The 23073-nt window shown below is 36.6% G+C and overlaps 1 protein-coding gene and 1 long non-coding RNA gene across 2 annotated transcripts in view; one reads left to right on the top strand and one right to left on the bottom strand.

The window, feature by feature from the left end:
- Nucleotides 1-9670, top strand: part of LOC149904226 (uncharacterized) — a 143963-nt gene extending 134293 nt beyond the window's left edge. Inside the window, exons 5-6 of the long non-coding RNA XR_016457335.1 lie at nt 1744-1802; nt 8868-9670. This is a non-coding gene — a long non-coding RNA (uncharacterized LOC149904226). The remainder of the gene's footprint in view (nt 1-1743; nt 1803-8867) is intronic.
- An 11490-nt stretch (nt 9671-21160) lies between these two features.
- On the bottom strand, nt 21161-22665 carry LOC149904225 (uncharacterized). The gene has a single exon (XM_090108171.1). It carries the CDS (start codon nt 22663-22665, stop codon nt 21229-21231), a length of 1437 nt encoding a protein of 478 aa, XP_089964297.1. The 3' UTR covers nt 21161-21228.
- Nucleotides 22666-23073: the final 408 nt, after the last annotated feature.

Below are 23073 nucleotides of genomic sequence, written 5' to 3'. Positions count from 1 at the left end.
CGCATCCCGTCTAAAGCAGCGCGTTGGTACACGGTGGGGTTTTGGTCGGTAGGAATCCGACATAACCCACGGCTCCTTCCCCGGGAGCCGTGGGTATCTTAGGCAAGATTTCCCCACTTGAAAAAAAAAAAAAAAAAAAAAAAAAGGGCGTAGCCGCGGGCAGTATTTTCGTATATCACAAGATAGCACACGTGCGAGTGGCGCCCAATGAGCTTTAATTAAACATGTGACTGATAAGCCTTATCTGATAAAACTCAAAGTTGGGTAAAATGATGTACTGTGACATCTTGGAATTTATTAGTGTCTTAACTGTCTTGTGGTTAAACTTGACTCTTAATTATTGTTGGTTAGATACTGTAGTAACTATTTTTATATGGTCATGTAGTTTAAAGGTCTTGTTAGTTTCTATCTTGAGAAATTTATTTAAAAGATTTTTAACGCAAGAGTCTTTAATTATTCTAACAAACTTTGTGGATGTTTATGAGATTTATTTATTACAGAACAGAACATCTAATGTACTAATAATGTACAGTATTAAATGTTAAAATGTGATTGAGTGCCAATTTAGGTACTAATCTACGCAGACGCTTTTAGTCAAATGAAAACGGAGTCATGTGTGTTAATATGTATATGTATTGTATACACATAAAATCGTCTTGTTTTATTCCCCGGGTTTCATGGCGACATAAATTCGCAAATGTTTTATTTGAAAAGATAACTATATTGATTATTTTATAGCTGCGTTTTGATGGGAGACAAAATGGCGCGGATGATGTTTATGGCGTGGAGGTGTATAAAGTTTTAATGAAAACAGTATAATAAGTACCTATATTATTTTAACATATAACGAAGTACTTATCGTTTATCTCAATAAAGAAATTATCAAAAAGTGATATTACATGTTTGTTAAGTACAAACACGTACGTTGCAGTTTTATCGCAATCAGTACGTCTAAAACTTTGCAAATGTATTCTCGAGTACAACCGTCACAATGACGCCAGATTGCGCAAATATCCAATCAAAGTTGAGGAATGCAGCCCAACTTCATTCCGAACGGTACAGCCTGGTGCATCACAATCGATAGCCGACATGACTGCATTAAACTTAATCGCCATTATCTATAAATAGAGCCGTCTGTCGCGGTAGACTTCTCAGAGCGGACGGCGTCCTATATCCGCGGCAAAGCGAAAACCGACTGAAACTCTGCTGCATTGAAACGAATTTACACTGCATAATCTCTGCCAAGCCACTTGCACCGTAGTACCTAAGCTATAGAGTCGAGATTGCAGCGACGCCCAGGCAGTCTATATAGGTCGGAAAACGCAACCATTTATAGTACTCTGCCGTACTATCCGTAGTACTGTAGTGAATGGTGTGATGCAATGCAGTCGGCGCGCGTGTGTGCGTGCTGCGTTTGATGAATGGCTACCGTCTATGTGTGCGCGGGCGGGGTTATTATTGATTTTCTCTCGCGATTTTAACATATTTTTAGTTCCAGACAGAAGGCAGCCATCTCGAAGTATTTGCGAGTGTCTGTGTGTCTGTGTGTGTGTGATGGGATTTTTTTTCAAATTGCTTTTTTAATATGGACTTTGCTGACGCTGCTTTTGCGTACAATAGTTGTGTGATGTAAGGTCGCTATAAAATGTATTTTAGGCTCTTGATTTATATTGGATCCAGTGTTGGTACTTCCAATATGTTGTACTTATTTTTTTACTAAATGGTCCTTTTTTATTGTTTCAGATATTTACTATCTCGGTATCTACTATAGCGTCACCAGTATACTACCACTTTCAGCAATGGTGAGATATTATTAAAATGTAATTACTTTTGTAAAAAGAACATACTTACTATCTCTATATTAATTGTAGTAATGTATCCAAATGTAGTTTTTATGTCTTTTTTTCACTGCAATTTTTTTAAAACAAGAATATTTAATCGCTCCTATCGGCACAGTGACGTGTCGCAATTTGTATGCATTTAAAGTTTTTGTAAATGAAATTAACGTTTTGTCAAACAATTAAGGTACCCGCTGTTATCGGTACCGTGAAATCTACATGCCAAAAGTGAGGAAAAATAAATTTCATTGCGCGGTCACGTTGCCGGTTCCCATACTGTTAAGGTTGTGTTCACGAATGTAGCGATTAAATGTTCTTTAGTCATTCAATGAACGCGCTAGTCAATCAATCAAATCACGCTATGGCTGAAAAACAGCGATGAAAATACTGGCCTGTTTTAGTCATTGTCTTAACCATATGCTGAGTCGTGGTAAACTGTTATTTTACTTGTGTGTGTTATTTATGTATTTGATTTTTACTGCGAATAAATGAATCCTATTATATTATATTATTCAAATAGTTTGGAAAATCCAAAAGTGCACGCCTCATAATTTTTTTTTAATAATTATTTATTAATTATTATTTTTGTTTATTTAATAACAATTAAACCACATCGAATCAGACCCTGAAAAATGAAAGGGTTCTATTCCTGAGCATACTCAAGCGTAAGAGAAAAAAGATGTAAAATTTTCGTCGGCGCCATATTGAATTTTAGTTTTGACCTCATATTGGTTAATAGATACCCCAATAACCATGAAAATGACACCCATGACGAAAATATGTAAAATTTTCGTCGGCGCCATCTTGGATTTTAGTTTTGACCTCATATTGGTTAATAGCTACCCCAATAACCATGAAAATGACACCCATGACGAAAATGTGTAAAATTTTCGTCGGCGCCATCTTGAATTTTAATTTTGACCTCATATTGTTTAATAGCTACCCCAAAAACCATGAAAATGACACCCATGACGAAAAGATGTAAATTTTTTGTCGGCGCCATCTTGGATTTTAGTTTTGACCTCATATTCGTTAATAGCTACCCCAAAAACCATGAAAATGACACCCATCACGAAAAAAAGTCAAATTTTCATCAGCGCCATCTTGGATTATAGTTTTGACCTCATATTCGTTAATAGCTACCCCAAAAACCATGAAAATGACACCCATGACGAAAAGATTTCAAATTTTCGTCGGCGCCATCTTGGATTTTAGTTTTGACCTCATATTGGTTAATAGCTACCCCAAAAACCACCCACATTTGCAAATGTGTTTGCTACTTAGGAAAAGTTCAGATTTAAAGATATAAGTAGGTAATGTGACGAATTTAATTTATTTCATTCCGACTGTTTCTCGGAATAACATACATTTACTAAGAATTGCATACAATGCCGGTTTTAATATATTGCCGGTAACATAATATTATGTATGATAATAATTCTTAAAAAAGTATTTTATACATTTCTTAAAAAGCTTCGATATTGTATACAATAATACAATTCATATTCAAATTGTTGTAAAATAGTCACACTTTTTTAAGTTGGTTGAATACACTAAAATACTTATAAGGATCGTACCTACTAATAAAAGTAACAAAATGAATTTTTAAAGTTCCCAGTAATCTTCTGGAATCAATTTCAATAAAAATATAAAAATTCACTTCAAAAAAAAAAAAAAAAAAAAAAAACAGCCGAGTTTTTTTTTGTTTATTTAATAACAATTAAACCACATCGAATCAGACCCTGAAAAATGAAAGGGTTCTATTCCTGAGCATACTCAAGCGTAAGAGAAAAAAAAAGATTCGATTAGTAAAGTATTTCGGTCGCTATCGTGTTAACAAGAAAAAGGATCCGCACATACAGACACACGGACGTCCAAGACAGAACTTTTTTAAACTGTTTTTTAACTAGTTTAAATAACAAAAATGACATCAAAAATATCATGAACGTTAAAAATAGTGTTTTTTCTTAATATGTGTGTGTATGTATTATCTTACAAGTGCAATGTATGATACATAAAGACATTTTAAGTTTGAAAAATCAGATGTTTTGCGCGAAGCGACAGTAGTACCCACCTCAACGCTTCGCTTATGAGGCGTGCAATAGCAGATTCCACCAGATGACGGCGACATTTGTATGGTTCATTGCAAGGAACATTTAACATGTTTTTACTTAATGTTAATTAGTTTAAGTATTTTTATTTACCCGCTGTCGCTTGGGTCGTGTCTGTGGTCGCACCCTAAGTGCATTAGCGAATTGTGAATTGATTTTTAAGCATGGAAGTTTTCCAAAACGGTTTGTTTATAAATGTAGGCGCCTGTATACGATGTCGTGAAGTTCATATAATTGTATTTGCACGATACAAGTGTCGATTTTATGTCGTAGTTTGACCTAAATAGTATGTTATAAATTTTTTTGAGATATAAGTATGTAGGTATGTATATTCGGCAGTCGCGTTTAAATGTGAACTCACATTTCTCTAGTGAATTTTGAAAAATATTTCAAAATATGTAAATATGTGTAAATTATTTTATTCGTGAAAGTAATAGCAAAAAAAAAGTTAATAACGATTTATAAATCATATTAAATGATCACAGGAATAAAAATTGGGTTAGTTGTGTTAGGGCTTTTACGGGAGAGTACATGTTAAGAATTCAAATGTATTCTTTTTTTTTTATGTTATGGGGAGGCAAACGAGCGGACGCACTGCCTGGTGGTAAGCAGGTTGCGTCGCCCATAGACCATAACAGAGGTTATGGTTGTTGCCTACCAGAAGGATTAAGGGATTTGGAAGGAATTAGGGAGAAAGGGGCGAGGATGGGAGGGATTAAGGATAGGGGAGGAGAGGATGGGTAGGGGATAGGAAGGGATGTGGGCCTCCGGACCACTCACTCACCGTACGGAACGCGACAGTAAACTGTCACTATGGCGCCGATATTCTGTGAGGGTGTGGTACCTTCCCCGGTGCGAGCGTGGCCCAGTTCGTGCCGAAGCATGCTCGACTCCCACTTCATTCCAATATATTTAAATATTTCTCGTTCCTTCTTTCCAATGCTTTTACTAAAAGTAGGTATATGCCAGTACACAATATAAATAAAAATTATATCAAACTAGCTTTCCGCCCACGGCTTTGTCTGCGTAGCTAAAGGAAATTCTCATGGGAATGAGGGAATGAGATTTCAAAGCGATAAAAAATAGCCTATCTCAACTCTCTAGCCGCCTAACTATATCAACAAAATTCATCATCATAAAATCGATCCGTTGCGACATGAAAGAGAGACAAACAAACACACGCATTAATAATCATTATTATAATGCCTATATTAAACTAATCCTTACTAATAACCACATAGTAAATAGGTTTTAAGCATCCTCAAAGGATTACACCCTTCTTCAATGTTCATTTTACGATGCACTGACCAAGTGCAATTATGTCCAACTCACTCGTTTTACATAATCGTTGGGTTTGACCTGTTAGCTCAGTGGTGATGTATTAGATATTGCTCCAGAGGGGTGTGGGTTCGAAAATATACTACTTTACACTTTATATAGAATCTAGCTGTTACCCGCGGGTTCGCACGCGTTGTCAAAGGTAATTTAAAAAAAATAGTCTATCCCACTGCCCACATTCTTGTATTATTATCTAGACAAAAATAAACATATCATGAAATCGATCTTTTTCAAACCCTCACAACTCATAAGACACGTATTTAAAACAATCTCTGAACAAGCAAATCCTTGCCTGCCTTGAAAATTTTGACAAACATTTAGCCAAAAAATGCTCTTGCTTGTATTCGCTTACGTTAGCCATGTTAATCTAAATCATTTTCGAATCCAAATGAAGGCACAAAAAGTCATTAAAATCGGTTCAGCCGTTTAGAATAAGTTCAGTAACAAACACGACAAACTTGAGAAGTATAATATATAAAACTCACACACACACACGTCGTGCACAAACGATCGCATATGTGTGCGCAGGTGTTGCGTCACAACACATAGGTATATGAACAATTTGCTCAGCTGCGGCCGTAACAATGGAAATTGTGTCACTTGGCCAACATATTCTATACATCAATTAGGAAAATGTTTCGTAATGACGTTAATGCTTTAATTGTGTATATATGTATATATATGGGCTATGTAAATCGATTCTTATTTTAATTAAAGACAGGTCGTAACGTGGCAACAGTGCTAATGAAAAATGTGAAAATTGTCTGTTCGTTTGTTGACATTGTAATGCTGTGTAATTGATAATACTTCTTTTATTTGAACAATTGTTTTCGAACGATTCGCTTCGGAGTTTAAGAGCGTATACGCATTATGCGGGTAGCCGCATTGCGGGTAGCCGTCCGGCTGACCGCAAGCACAATTATGTACGTAATATTCATTTCTATGCGCACTGTGCGGTCTGCGGTTACGTACATAATTGTGCTTGCGGTCAGCCGGACGGCTACCCGCAATGCGGCTACCCGCATAGTGCGTATAGGCTCTAAATTGTCTCTTTTTAGTTAGCACAATAGGTATTATGTAATGAATAAATAGTGAAAGTTTTTGATTATTTGGAAATTTTAAATGTGGCAAGGATTGTGTATTTAGCTAATATTGATTTGCAAATTTCAAATAACAGAATGACTTATATATAAATTCATGCGTGTAATGCGTACAAAATATTTTTCAGACACTTTAAAAATGAGTTAAAAATACAATAATATTTCATTAGTATTTAAAAAATCCGTGTTTTAATGGTTAGTAAGTTTGCCTTGAAAGACCGATCCCATATCTGCAATTATTCTATTAGAAACTTTGAATACGCTATCAATTCCGATCTATGTTTTTACACGCTCATAAGCCACAGATAAGGCATGACAAATATCTCTTACAATTGTAATAGATTAATTTTCTAATAGCGGTCTAGCTCGCTGATTAAAACCAGTGGCTTTTGCTTTCTTATCGGCGTATCAACCAATAAGTCCATGGCTTATCTAGAACAACTTTCAAAATACATTAATTATACAATATCTCTCTAAACACCCAGACATTGTTACTGGAACAATTATAATTAGATGTCGACATATAGGTAGGTATATGTCGATGCCACGCCTGCGAATGATACAATTTAAAAACGAGATTAACTAAGGTTAGACGCGAATAACCAAGACATAATAAATGTTAGGGAAAGGGACATTCTTGGCAGAGATCGCAATTGGGAACCCAAAGAGTTCGGAGCTCTATTCTGTACGAGGAGACAGTCGGTCGAGGGTCGCGCTACGATGGTTTCCTATCGAGGGACCATTGGCAATTTAGTTAATTGATAAGATAGGTCATATAATATCTTTAGGATTAAGAAACGGGGTAAATTGCGGCGATACGGTGGGGCGTGGGCGAAATCGAGGCCATGACGAAACGGATTGATAAAGACTGGCGTTTTATTAAGTAGGTCCCATCGTTGTTGCTATCACGAAAATAGATTGTTTGAAGATGCGTGTAGTCGTGATTTTTTAATTCTCGCGCCGATATTATAGCTGTGAGGCATGTGTTGGGTACGATTGCGTTTGATATCGTCGCGTCATGTTAATGTTGGTGGGATACGGTAAATTATAGATATTTCAGCGATGACCTAATTCCGGTCAATGTAGTTCTTTATGTGAATGAGCCACGTGATACACATGTTGGAGTTGCTATATTTGCTTTCGTGCTTCCATAGTTGTCGTATAACTAAAAAGTAGTTAGTGTTAGTCACGTGCGTGCCCTATATACAAAAGATTCTATAATCTTGATTGTTATCGATCATTTGGGACATATATCCAAAGATAAACAGTTTTCGTCACGTCTCTAGCATTATTATTCATTGCTTTACTTTAACAAAGAGAAATTGCAAAAAATCGCACAGCAGTACTTCACGACATCTGTCCACCGTCATAATGAAGACGCTATTAGCTTTAAGCGCAGTCATTGAGCAAAAATTAATCTCTCTCCCTTGACTGTATAATCAGATTCGATACGGTGTCATAAGTGCATTTTGAGTATGTACCCCGCTTTCAGCAAGTTTGCCAAACGTACCATTAGTGAGTTCTGATAATAGACCAACAATAGGTTGAAATATCTGCAACGTCACCGTAGCCTGGTCTAGTAAAAGCAATGTGGCGCTTATGGAAATATTTGTTGGAAAGATCAATAGAGGAGTAGCTACAGGCTAGGCTTTTGATGTTAATGTAGTTTTTAGGGAGTTTTATTCGAATGAATGTAGTCGTTTTTATTACTGCAAAGACATCTTGTGATGTTGATTCTAAATCTTCATTCAGTTGTATAATTGGCAGCGTGATAATAGATTTATAAAAACGCGTAGGTTTTCTATAATGTACAAGATAAATGGCCAGTTTCACAACTTCTGGATTTGTTCTGTTAAGTTTATCTGTCAATTAGAATGACTTATGTATGAAATTAAACGCCAAAAAGTATTAGCTATCAGAAACATTATTAGCAAGTGGTGAAACTGGTCTAAAATTTAGCGTAATTCGATATTTATGTATCGACTATTATTTCAGTCATTTATATGGTACTAGATTTCCGCCCGCGGCTTCGCCCGCGTTTTGAAAGGCAAACCCGCATAGTTCCCGTTCCCGTGGGATTTCCGGGATAAAACCTACCCTATGTGTTAATCCAAGTTACCTTCTATATGTGTGCTAAATTTCATTGTAATCGGTTCAGTAGTTTTTACGTGAAAGAGTAACAAACATCCATACAAACTTTCGCCCTTATAATATTAATAGGACTAGCTTCCGCCCACGACTTTGTACGTGCATCCCCGTTTTTCCCCGTACCTGCAAAAATTTGCGGGAAATCCTTTCTCAGCGGATGCCTATGTCCTAACATCTACCTGTATGCCAAATTTCAGCCCGATACGTCTAGTGGTTTGGGCTGTGCGTTGATAGATCACTATATCAGTCACCTTTGAGTTTTATATATATATATATATATATATACATATAGATATAGATTAAAATTAATATAATCTCTTTGTTTGTTACAGATCCTGCGTGACGTCTGATGCAGAACTACGTCTACGATCTTCGCTACAAATATTCTACCCTCTTCTTCGTTACCAGAACGATTGGAAACTTGCAGTTCATCCTGATCACTTAGTTCATATTTTATATCATATCTCTTACCACTGTGACAGATATTTACTGCAATTTCATTTGTTCTCAGGACAATTGTTGTAGTGAAGAAAATAGACGTTAAAATGTCGCCATTTTATGTTATAAGGCTCTCGCGGAAACAGTGTAAATGATCCTCTAGTCTTAATTTCGTTGACTCTCTTACCTTTCCAACATTCCCATTGTTTCCGTCAGAGCACTTTTATTGTTCACGCGTTTTAGTTTTATTCTAGTTTTAAGGTTATCTGTTTTGAATTTTGACTAACAACCACTAAACATTCTAACGCATGACTCCTATTTTTTACGATATCAACGAGAGTGTGCATGACGAGTAATTATTTAATTTTATATAATGTTTATCTTTTATTCGTGTGCGGTTAGACTACCTGCTACACTGACATGCCTTTGTCGATTCGTTAATGTATTGTGTTAATTTAATTACATTATTTATTAAGAAATGTTTACTTCAACAATTTATAGTCTGAGATCAAATGTTCGTCGTGCCTATAAAACTAGATCTTAGGTCAATTTGATTATCGCCTAAATCTCAGTTTTAGCCCTGCATGGCATACCCAGAGTTGCATTCTAATTTTTTTTACGCGAAAAATTATTGATTATGCAATCTTTTAATTTGGAATTGTAATGAATGGATTATTTTATGTATAATTGAATCAGTTGGAATAAATACTATTTTTAATTATGAGTATGTTTTATTTTCCTTTCCTTCCCTACTTGTTTACAATTAATTAAGTATTTTCATAAGTATTAGTTATTCGATTACTTTCCTAGGAATAGTATTTTTATTTCTATTTCAAAAGTAGATTTACATCTAAAAAATACTCAACACTTTTAAAAATATCAATGAACACACTCCAACAATCCAGGACAAGATAAAAAAAATTCAATGGTATGTTTGTTTCGATTCGCGACATGATATAATTGCCGCCAAAACTGCGATGTTCCCAGCCAGTCATTTGTAGGTCGAATGTCATTTTTCAATTAATTCAATGTCATTAGGACATTGCGACCTCTTTACAACCGGCTGAGAATGACAACTGTGTATACAACCGATAATGGAAGCAATTTATAGCAGTATGGACTTTATAGCAATGTTGAGAATAATTTCTCTTGAATGCGTAGTTTGAGAAAGGATTATTTTCTGGTTAGAAGTATGAAATGCTAGGTTTCATTTACCTATTCTCATTTAGCTATTGAACCAAGATACAAGATGTCATGAAAATATGTTTAAGTAGTGAATTTTAATTAATCCTAATTTTCACAAGTCTTAAAAATGTGATGACAATTTGTGATGGTTAAATATCTGATAATGATAAAATAGGTGTGTATTGACTGGCCGGTTGGCTTGGTTGGTAGTGGCCCTGCCTTCCAAGCCAGAGGTCGTGGGTTCGATCCCCACCCGGGGCAAATATTTGTGTGATGAACATAGATGTTTGCTCTGTGTCTGGGTATTAATTATCTATATAAGTATATTTATTTAAAAATTATATATGTATGTTTATCAGCCATCTGGTTTCCATAACACAAGCGAAAGCTTAGTATGGGATCAGATCGTGCCGTGTGTGAAAATTGTCCCGAAATATTTATTTATTTTATTTATTTATTGAAGAAAGACATTACAAAGGTCATCAGAGAAGAAGTCGTCTACAGACTATTAAACAGCTGCACTCACTTCGTGTATATAGTAGGGTGGTGGAAGACGACGTATCGTTGCTAAAATAGAACCCAGTAGATATCTATGAAACATGTAAGTATAAAACCATCCTTTAAGAAATAAAATACGAACAATGACACGTTATACTCACTTCTTTCACACATAACCAATTCTAAATGATAAAAACCTTCACAACGAGGAAGCTATAAACAACGGAATCAGAAAATATACAACTGAATTTTGCAAATTTTAAAATAAATCAGTCAGTTTGCAAACGAAACGGGAAGCATGTAAACTGCCGCGGGGGTGTAATTGTCAATAAATAGTTTTAGCTCGGAAAAACTGGGTCAAATAAAAGTGTGCCAGCTGATTAAGGCTCCATACATACTATTTCTATTATGCTTTTTATTGGAATCGGTCGAGAACTTGAATGAAATCTATTATGTATCGAAATGTAGTTTTGTAATGGGTGAAAAATTTTCTTCAATAATAAAATATTTGAAGAACGATTTTAATGGGTAAATACTAAATATAGATAATAAATAGGCTTTATTAATGTATATAACATGTAAATATATATATATTACTAGCTTCCGCCCACGACTTTGTACGTGCATCCCCGTTTTTCCCCGTTCCCGCGAGAATTTCGGGAAATCCTTTCTTAGCGGATGCCTACGTCCTAACAGCTACCTGCATGCCAAATTTTAGCCCGATACGTCCAGTGGTTTGGGCTGGGCGTTGATAGGTCACTATATCAGTCACCTTTGAGTTTTATATATTATATAGATTATAGTAATTAAATTATTATAAAAGTGGATAATCTGTATCATAAATATAGGGTTCTTGGTTTGATTTAATTGATAGGTATTAATATTTATATTCAATTTTTATGAATACATACATCTTCAGCTAGCAATACAGTTAAACTCTAATTTATTTATAATTAATATATGAGTTTACCGATTTTAAAAGCTTTTTCGCATTTTTTTTAAGTATATAAACTGATTTAATCGAATATTAAGAGAAGATACAAAATTTAAAGAAACTAAATTTTTTAAGACAGTTTTAATGCGTAGGAAATTTTATAAAAATTGTTGGATATTTTATACTGCAACTTTTAAAATTATTTTTGGAACAGAAAAATATTTAAAAAATCACAGTGTGTACACAACCTAAAGCTAGTATTGTGTATAATACGAGATATTTATATCGAAGGCTGTACGTAGGTGTGTGTGTTTATAGTGTAGTACATTTTACAATTTAGCGAATCGGTACAATTTAAATGCTTTTAGATTATTGTTGTTATTGATTGTTATTATTGTATATTTTACACTAATATTATTACTGAGTGCGTTTCTATTTTTCATAATTTTTTTTTGAACTAGTTGCGTTTCAACTAGTTCGTCTTAGTACCTTTCTTATTGTTTTTACTAGTACATTATTTATTAAAATTGTTGATAACATTTTGACCGCGCAAGATTCGGGCATGAGCACTGCTATTGTCTTTCTTGACTATACTCGAGCCTTCGACACCATCAATATACCTTTACTTTTATCTAAGATGTCGTTTTACGGGTTAAGCAAGGAAGCGGTCAGTTGGTTCAGTAGCTATCTCAGCAATCGTACACAAACAGTAGCACTTCGTAAGGAGGACGGGTCGGTCGTGTATTCTCAGCAAAGGATGGTAACTAGGGGAGTCCCACAGGGCTCCATTTTGGGCCCACTTCTCTTTATACTATATACCTCCGATATCACCAGCGAGATAATGCATAGTCGATACCATCTTTATGCGGATGATATTCAATTATACATCTCATTCCATCCGTCCCGAACTCCTGAGGCTATTGCTGAGCTAAACTCGGACCTGATGCGCATATCACAGTGGTCGGAGAAAAACTCACTTGTCCTTAATCCTACAAAGACCAAATTTATGGTTTTAGGGACACCGAGGATGGTCGAAAAAGTGATTGGATACGATTTAACATTAAAAATTGAAGGGCAAACTATAGATCGTGTCGTAGAAGCTCGTAATCTTGGATTTGTATTCGATGAGAACCTCAGATTCGAAAAGCACTTCCACACAACTATATCGAACTGTTTCTATAGGTTAAAGCTACTGTATCGCATCAGAAACTATATCACCACACCCTTACGTATAAGGCTCTGTGAGGCACTAGTTCTCTCGAAATTTAACTTCGGAGATACTATGTACGGTGCAATATTGCTAGCAAGGACCAAGAATGCCATACAGCGGGTTCAAAACGCGTGTGCTCGGTTCTGCTGGGACATACCGCCAAGAGAACATGTTACGCCATATCTAATCCAGGCAAAAACCCTCAATATGGAAAGACGCAGGCGCCTTCACTTTGCTGTGATGCTTTTTGAGGTGGTGACGTCACAGATACCAAAATACCTTTTTAATAAACTTAGGTGGGTAGGTGATGGCTCACACTTCACAAGAGCATCAACATACATGATGATTATGCCCAGATACCATACAACCGCCTTTAGAGGCAGCTTTGTATACAACGCAACTAAGTGTTGGAATAACCTACCGCCGCCGATACGTGAGTCAATATCTAAAAATTCTTTTAAGAATAAACATAAAAAACATTTGATTAACGAATTCGTCGGAAAACCTTAGTTGCGTTGTATATAACAGTTTATTATTATTATAATATATACGTATTATATAGTATGCAATATAGTTGTATTCTTTTAATTCCTTATATGTATTTATAAACTGTGGTTATTTATTATTATGTAAATATATATATATATATATGTATATAAGTATATGTATTTCACAATATGGGTAAAATAACCGCAATATATTATATTCTATACATGCAAACGTATATAATTATTTTATTTCTTTATTAATTGTTTTATTATCTAACAGCAGAGAGAGACACTTTAGACTTAAGCATTTTGTTGTCTGGTGGGGCCCTGAAAACCAGCGCTATGCTGACCATATCGGCATAGCATAAGCTGAGCGGCCTTACCCTTTAGGTCGCCAGTCGCCACACAAATCATATTCTTAGTTTTAATTTTTATGTTAGATTATATTTAAGAGTGTATTTTTATATTGTTTCTTTTTTTTTTTTTGTTTGTGTTGGTGGTGGTAATTTGGTGTGCCTAATAAAAATTATTTTATTCTTATTCTTATTCTTATTCTTATAAAATTGATCGATTTCTTTTTAATTCACTCATTACTACACCAACATTGAATCAATATATGAGTTGTGATGCTAAAAATTAAACATAAATGAAATAAAAATAGAATTAAATGGTAGATATGTTCATTCTATTTGTAAATTGTATCAATTAAACTTTGAGATTAATGCACAATATTGATATGTTATTAATAAAAATTTACGGTCTTACTAATTAAATGTTACCCATTCGCTTTGCAATGGATTAGTTATTGCAATAACCTGTCTTATTTTTATGATTGACGTTTCATGTGAGCAAGAGCAGGACACAGCTATGGTAGAAAATGGTAGAAATTTATCCATTGTTTAACTTTTTATTAGTAAGGACGTTAATTTTTACTCATTTAGCAGTTTTATTTATTCTTTTGATCTTATATATGTTACGGCTAAAGGTAGGTGAGAACATAAACTTAAGATTAGCCGGCTAAACTTAGGTTTATTTTCGACGAGGTGTTAATGTTAGTTTGTTCTATCTTTAGCCGGCTAAACTTAAGTGTAACCGCAGGCCCGTGGCTTAAAATGTCGGGGTGGGTAGATTTGGTTACTATAATACATGTAAGGAACAGGGCGAGTGTTTTCTGGCACTTCGCCGGCTGCTGCCGCAGCACGCTCGCTGCGCTCGCTCGGCTCGTGCGGGTCTTAAGAGTTCTAACCTAACCTAACCTAGCCACCAGCTTTCTGCCCTGAGTCGGGGTGGGTAGATTTGGTTACTATAATACATGTAAGGAACAGGGCGAGTGTTTTCTGGCACTGTGCGGGCCCCTCAAGCCCTCCACCGGCCCGGCGCTAACCAAATCTACCCACCCCGACATTTTTAGCCACGGGCCTGCGGTTACACTTAAGTTTAGCCGGCTAAAGATAGAACAAACTAACATTAACACCTCGTCGAAAATAAACCTAAGTTTAGCCGGCTAATCTTAAGTTTATGTTCTCACCTACCTTAAGCCGTGACATATATATAAAATTCTCGTGTCACAATGTTAGTCTGCATACTCCTCCGAAACGGGTGGACCGATTCTCATGAAATTTTCTGTGCATATCGGGTAAGTCTGAGAATCGGCCAACATCTATTTTTCATATGTACCACGGGCGAAGCCGGGGCGGACCGCTAGTATATCTATACACATGTTATTAGTTACAATCTAAACACACAGAATTGATACCATTGGTCGAAGACTACGTGACAAACCTTATCACTTACATCAAGGTTGTTGAACTCTTTTTAATTATTTTTTACAAAAGTATGAGTCTGTTGTCATGTGGATATCGAACACTTGGACATGTTTTTTTTAGCGAGTTAATTTATATTAAAATTATTTGAATAAATTATCTATATTCATTCTAAATTCTAATAAAAGGCGAAATATTTGTTTGTTTGTTATGATTTAATACAAAACTACTTGACCGATTTTTATATTATTTTTCAATTAGCCTTCACCAAGTGACATTTTTTATGCTGAGTGAAGCCAGGTGGAGCCAGGAGAAGCGTATAGTTAAGTATGAAATAATGAATAAAAGACTGTATTATTTTCACTAGAATAAATATAATGTATTGGCCATTAAATTGGAGTTATGTGAGATACAAATAGATGTCTCAATTGTATTAACATAGAAATGACATAAAAATTAATTTTATTGCCATTTAATATGCAGTAAGCAAAAGTTTGTAATAAATATAACTAGAAAATATAGGCTTTTATAGTAATCTATGGATCTGAGTTTTTTTTCTAGAGAACGACTACATTTTTTTTATTCATAGATTTTAAAGTTTCGAATAGAGATCAAATCTAGGACCTCTTTATGCAGATGCATTCACCAAAGCAGCCAAGTAGTCGTTGAAGAAGTCGTAGAAGTTGAAATTGAACACATTAATATATTACAAATTGAATTAACATAAAGACGTATCTCGCTATTACAGGGCGCAATCTTAAATAATAAATAAATAAATAAATAAATATTATAGGACATTATTACACAAATCGACCTAGTCCCACAGTAAGCTCAATTAAGGCTTGTGTTGTGGGTACTAGGCGACGATAAATATAATATTTAATAAATACATATATAGATAATAACACCCAGACCCAAGAACAAATAATTGAGTTCATCACACAAATATTTGCCCTGACCGGGGATCGAACCGGGGACCGTCGGCTCAGTAGGCAGTTACTTTACCACTGCGCCAACCGCGTCGTCAAAAAATATCAAGGTTTTCCAAACTACTTGTACCTACTTCACTTATATCCTAGATAAATGAACGTTAAAATAACGATAAGCCAATTTTTATCTAAACCAAGGTTTTGATTATGTAGCTACATCAAAGGAAATTGATTGAATAAAATGTCAAAAGCGGTAGAATAGGCTCTTGGTACATAAGTGGGATTGGGGACACTTAGTATCCTTTTATTGTATTTATAAGAGGATCATTATACTTAGGAGTTTTAGGTATAAAAGGAATATTATATGTCACTTTTTGAGGTTAGCCGATTTATGATTTATGATCTTTTTCCCTCGCTTTCTTACGGCGCATTTACATCAAACGAGCGAATGCTCATTGTTACCCCACTATATCAAATTATTTTATTGTAAACAGGCGTAGAGCATTCTTTCGTTGTTCTTAGTTCATTCGAAAAGATTCTATGCAATGTTCTGATACTGAACAACACTGAATACGAGTTTTCGTTTACAATAAAATATCACGAAATAATGCTCTTGTTCTATCTCTAGCTGTATGTTCGTTTGATGTAAAGCACCGTAATGTATTTAAATCTTATTACTTATAATATTATAAAGCTGAAGATTTTTTTTGTTTGTATGAACGCGCTAATCTCAGCAACGGTAGTGGTCCGATTTGAAAAAATCTTTCGGTGTTTGATAGCCCATATCATCACGCTAAGACCAACAGGAGCGGAGCAATGCGGGTGAAACCGCGGGGCACCAAAACTATTAATGAAATATATTTGTTAATTTGAAAAGATTATTGAACTAAGAAAGAATTATTGAAATAAGACAACAATTATATTTGTATTAAATTTATTATATTACGTAACATTAACAATAGAATATTGAGAGACCGTTACTTTTACGTCGGATATCGATCACTTTACAAGAATATTGTAAAAAAACTTTTCCATTGGACTTGCAACAATCATAAAAACTTAATAACACACTAATTTATGAAAGTAGAGCTCGTTTGAAAGAAATTTAAATGACTGACCATAAAATTAATGTATCATATAATATTAAAGCGATATTTGATCTTGTAAATGGCGAACGATGCCGCGGGGCGAGTCTAGGCTTTAGCTCTGAAGTCTGGTCTAGACAGAGATGGTAAACATGCGGATATTATATAATATTTTAAAGTACACTATATAATATAAATCCATTAAATGATTCTCTGACTACTGACCTAGTTGAAAACTTCTTCTTCTTCTTCTCTTAATTAATGGCTCCACCCAATAAAAAGGGACTTCGCCAATGTCCAGTATATATGGGAGAGACAGGACTCAAATTTCAGCCAGTTAGACTTGTTCGGTTGTGACATTTAACATTTGGAACTGAGTGGGAAAATGCAGAAATTTTGATCAACTTGGAGCGGCTAGAACAAACACATAAGACAATACAGGTTATATATATTACAGACTACAGGATACACTAATATAGTTTATAAATATAATAAGGGGTTAATACTTTAGTTTGTTAAAGGAAATAAATTTAGATAGAATTTCAACAAATTTGGAAGGCACTAATGTCAACAAACATTTAAAATTTGTGGGACGAGGGATTTCAGGAGGGAGGACATCCAGTAATGAAGAACGAAGCTTGGTACATTCAAAGAATAGGTGGTCAGTAGTACCTTCATCCAAACCACACTCACAAATAGAGTGATCACGTACTCTAATTTTCGCCAGGTGGACAGGAGTACACGCATGGCCGAAGCGGAGTCGACAGATAGTGGATGTTACTAGTTTGTCAAATTTGCGAAAACGGAAAAACCACGGTTTGTGTGGAATATTAGGCTGAATATCCCAATAGAATTTACCTTTTGTGCGGCTGGACTCTTGCCAAAGATTCAACCACTTCCCATCCAAACGCAATTTTGATAGTGGAACAAGGTCTTGACTATAATTACTGAAGTGAGTATTGCAACCCACTTGCGTAGCAGACTTAGCCAAAGAGTCAGCCATCTCATTACCGCCTATACCAGTATGACCTGGTATGTAAGTGATTTGAATGTGGAGACCCTTATTGAGGCAATTTAGAAGCACCACACGTATTCTTAAAATCAAGGGGTGACAGGATTTAGATCGAAAAGGATTAGATAGAAGGGCTTGGAGGCAGCTTAATGAGTCGGAAAATATAACCGCTTTATCAAGGTTGTGAGAGTTAATGAAATTGAGGGCTTCGAGAATGCCTGTAGCTTCACCAGTGTAAACAGTGGATAAAGGGGGGCACTTAAACTGGAGAATAATGCTGGATTGAGGGTACCAAACAGCGACTCCCACACATGACATATCGGACATTTTTGAGGCATCGGTAAAAAAGAGGTGCCAATTGGGCCATTTATTGGCTACAATTTCATTAAATGTAGCATTAGCGTTAATTGTATCTTTAGTTATGCCACAATTTAAAAGTATGGGTGGATTGTACGTAAGTGACTGGAAGTTAACGGAGAAGAGAGGATAAAGTTCAAACTGAACAGTAGGATCAGGCAGACGGGTGAATCTTATGAAGCTTTTTAGTAAACAAGAAAAATTAGCAGAGGGTCGGAGATTTTGATTAGTGGAGATTTGAAGGAGATTATGGAGTTTGGGCCAAAGGATATGGGAAGAGTTATAGATGGATTTAAAAAAATATTTATCACACAGATACTGTCTGCGGAGAGCTAGGGGAGGGTCAACACACTCAACCTGCAGGGCGTTAACAGGGGTAGATTTCATTGCACCGGTAATCAAGCGTAGACAACGAGATTGCACTTTGTCTAGTTTATTCAGTGCCGTCTTATTGCATGGATCGAGTATGAAAGAAGCATAGTCTAAGTGACTACGCACCACAGCATTATAAATAAGTTTCTGACAGTATGGGTGGGCCCCCCACCATACTCCTGCCAGAGATCGTAATATATTAATCCCTTTTTCGCATTTTTGACTGATGTAGTTAACATGTGGGGAACCAGATAACCTTGAATCCAATATAACGCCTAGATACTTAACTTTATTAGTGACTGGAATTGGTTCATCGCCCAGTATTAAGGTAGGTGCGGGAATGTGGCGCTTTTTAGTGAAAACTACAACACAACATTTTGGTACAGATACAGTCATACCATGATCCGACAGCCAATCACGAAGATACGACAAAGCTGAATTAAGGCGCGAGGTGATTTCATCCATGTCATGGGACTGAGCAAATAAGGTTATGTCGTCTGCATATTGAAGTATGTCACAGAATGATGTGACCGTCGTGTCCAAGTTGAAAGTGTAGATAGCATATAGGAGAGGACTTAAAACCGATCCTTGAGGGAGCCCCTTCCAGGTAAGCCTAGTGGAAGAAATATGAGAGTTATGACGCACTTGAATGGATCTTGACATTAAAAGATTGCAGATAAATCGTATCATCCTCACTGGGATACTCAGCTGTAACAATTTGTTTCTGAGTACCGGAAGAAGTACACTGTCGTAGGCTGACGCTATATCTAAAAAAACGCCTACCAAATACTGCTTTCTTTCAAAGGCCGATCGAATGTCAGTGGATAAAATGCCTAAACAATCCAGTACGCTCATACCCTTTCTAAATCCAAATTGAGACCCGGATAACAGTCTCCTATTTTCTACAAGCCACTCGAGTCTATTTTTAACCATGTGTTCAGCTATCTTAGACAGACACGAAGAAAGAGCGATTGGTCGATATGAGTCGGCACAACAGGCTTGTTTACCTGGTTTTAGTAAAGGAATTATGAGATGTGATTTCCAAGAGTCAGGGATGTAACCGAATTCATAAAAGGAGTTTACTAAGTTTAAAAAGTACTGCTTGGCTATGGGACCGGATTGGCGTATGAAAGAATAAGGAATGCCATCTAATCCGGGAGAAGAGTCTAAAAGGCCGCTAAGGGATACATTTAGCTCTTCCAGGGAGAATATGGCTTCCATATTGTTGTCATGAGATGAGACGAGCGGACCAGTGGCCATAGGAAAAGAATCTAAAGAAGGAACAAAGGGAGGGGAGAACTTATCAGCAAACTCTTCAAGCCACACTGAGGAGTCATTGGAATCTATGTCGTTACAAGAAAGAGAGCCACGAAATTTACGTATGTTCTTCCAAATAACTGATGCAGGTGTTCTAGGCGACAGACTCTCGCAAAATGATAGCCAGCCTGCTTTCTTTTTATTTTTAAGAAAAAGCTTGGTACGCGCGGCTATTCTTTTATAATGTATAAAATTTTCAACGGACATGGAAGCATTGTACTGAATTTCGGCCTCTCTCCTTGAGTTGACAGAAGTTGAGCATTCATCGTCCCACCATGGCGGAGAGACTTTGCGAGAACCAGAGTTGGAAACGGATTTAAGTGGGATGTTATTCGCTGCTGCGTTTTTAATACAATCCACAAAGTCAGAATAAGTACATAAATTGTTATGAAGAGAAACGGAAGGAAGGGACTCAACCAGATTGTCAAGACCAGTAGCATAATCCTGCCAGTTTGCTTTACAAAGTCTATACATGAGTAGGGGTGGGAAAGGGGAAGTCAATGGGATAACAGACTGGGAAAGGGAAGAGAGAAGAGGAAAGTGGTCGCTACCATGAGTACTAGAAAGAGTTAAATTGGTGAGGGATGGAGCCAAGGAGGAAGAACAAATACATAGATCAACTACAGAGGAGAGACTCTGATTAGGAAGGACTCTCCTAGTGGGAGATCCATCGTTAATTACACAGAGGTCAAGGTCATCAAGCAGATCCATTAGCAGGTGCCCAAATGTATTGCAAACAGAAGATCCCCAAGAAGTGTGCTGAGCATTAAAATCGCCCAATACTAAAAGAGGAGACGGTACGGAGGAAAATATAAGTGAAAGATCAGGTATAATAGAAGGATGAGGATGAGAAATGTAGACAGAAATAATAGAGACATTATTGCATCTTGCAGCCACAGCGTTAATACGCTGATCATGCATAGGCAATAGAATACGAGAGAAATTTAAACAATGTTTAAGTAAAAGTGCTGTTCCAGCATACCCATCGGCTCTGTCATCTCGCAGACAAAAAAAGCCAGGAATCCGAAAGTGACTTCCGGGAACTAGCCATGTCTCCGAGATGGCAAAAGCTATAGGGTTGTGGGTTGAAATAAGGTCAAGTACTTCATGACATTTCGGACGAATGCTTTGAGCGTTCCACTGGAGGATTGTGAGGGCCATTACTGTTAAATAGAGAGATGAGATTTATAAGTCTATGGGCAACGTTGGTCGGTATTGAATCTGTTTTTTTAAGAAAAGTTTCTAAGGCTGAAACATAAAGCTCAACGTTAGAGCTAAGTACAACCGGGGGGTCTGGGTTTTGGGATAAAGCACAACCATTCGGTTGAGTAGAGGGTAATTCCTGAGTTATTTGGCGGTGTGCAGCTACATCATATGTTTTACCTAGTGGTGCATGAGTGCGAGGGGGTATCGAATAGGTCTTTTTGTATGAAGTTTTATTAAGAGGACGAGTTTGACGAACACTATTGGATTGTTTCATAGAAGGGGTGGGGAAAACAGGTGATTGTTGTGGTCTAGGCGCAAAAACGAAACTGGCTGTTTCCGAAAAGGGTCTGTACACTGAAGGGGTAAGCTTAGAGGCTTCCTCGAATGAGATACCTTCTGTGGCCATCAAAAGTTTAATTGACTTTTGCCGGCTGTGTTCCGGGCAATTTTTGTCAATGGCAAAGTGAGTGCCATTGCAATGGACACATAGTGCTTGAGATTCAGGAATGGGACAGGAGTCACCCGAGTGGTTTTGTGTACATTTGTAGCACCTCTCTTTTGAGCGGCACTGGTCGCGGATATGCCCAAAGCGACAGCACTTGTGGCACTGGATGGTAGGGTAATGGTAAATTTCTACAGGAAGTGAAGTGTATCTACAATAGATTTTTGATGGCATTGCTTGACCTAAGAAAGTTAGAACCACCGTTTGGGATGGAACCCAAGTTGTAATTCCATCAAGGCTAGCTTTTTTGTTAAGTCTACGTGCTTTAAGTATGCGACCGTGCCTGTTAGGGAATTCTGCACACTCCACCAAATCATCCATGGTCCATTCTATCGGTATTCCTTTTACAATACCCATGCGGGTGATATGATAGGTAGGAATGAATGCCTTAAATTTAGCTTCAGCCAAAGCAGGTAAAGATAAAAAATTATTAGCATCCTCAGCTGATGCAAACTCAACCGATATCCTGTTGCGGCCAACAGATTTTACTCCGTCTCTTAAAATATTAGGTACTTTTTGGCTATATAAGAAAGATCCAAATTTGATCGGACGGATGGACAGGCCGGCAGAAGGATCGTTTTCTATGCGAGATACGTGGACAATGTATGGTCCAACTTCATCACCACTATATCTTATAGGATTATTTAAAATAGGATCAACAAATATAGACGGATTAACAAGTGAAATGGGATCAGATGGAACAAAGCGTTTGGTTGGAGATTCATCTGTAGACTCAGGTGACGGACACCTTTGCCTCTTATTCTGAGAGATGTCCAATTCCATGCTTCTTTCCTGGACGTCCGGGGGTTTAGGATCGGGTGGATCAGGGCCCATATTAGTGAATTGTTAGTACACTTACCACTATAACCACAGACTAAACACTTAGTGACATATCACACTAGCGGATTGCGAGCGGTTTCAAAGCGGAGCGGGTGCGCAACGAATACGTTGCGGGCGCGCAACGAACACGCCACGGTTGCGCAGCGAATTCGTTGCGGACGCGTCATTTTGTATACTCTCGCACAAAAGCCAGCCCTTCCGCCTTGCCTAACTTCCATTCAATATTTCCATCGTTTCTGTAGCACTCAATTTTTTAACCGTACTGTGGAAATGCACTTACTTAACAGTTAACTAAAGATGTAATAACAACTGGAGTTGTTAAAAAAAGGTGCTATAAAATTGAATTACTAGGACTTTTAGAATGTACCATACATTCCAAAAGTATGTAACGACTGACCAGTA

This window comes from Colias eurytheme, chromosome 12 (assembly GCF_061535395.1).
Source record: "Colias eurytheme isolate Ceu_HAF_F1 chromosome 12, ilColEury1 Martin Lab GWU primary, whole genome shotgun sequence".
Taxonomy (NCBI): Eukaryota; Metazoa; Arthropoda; class Insecta; order Lepidoptera; family Pieridae; genus Colias; species Colias eurytheme.
This window is presented reverse-complemented; position numbering and strand designations above follow the sequence as displayed.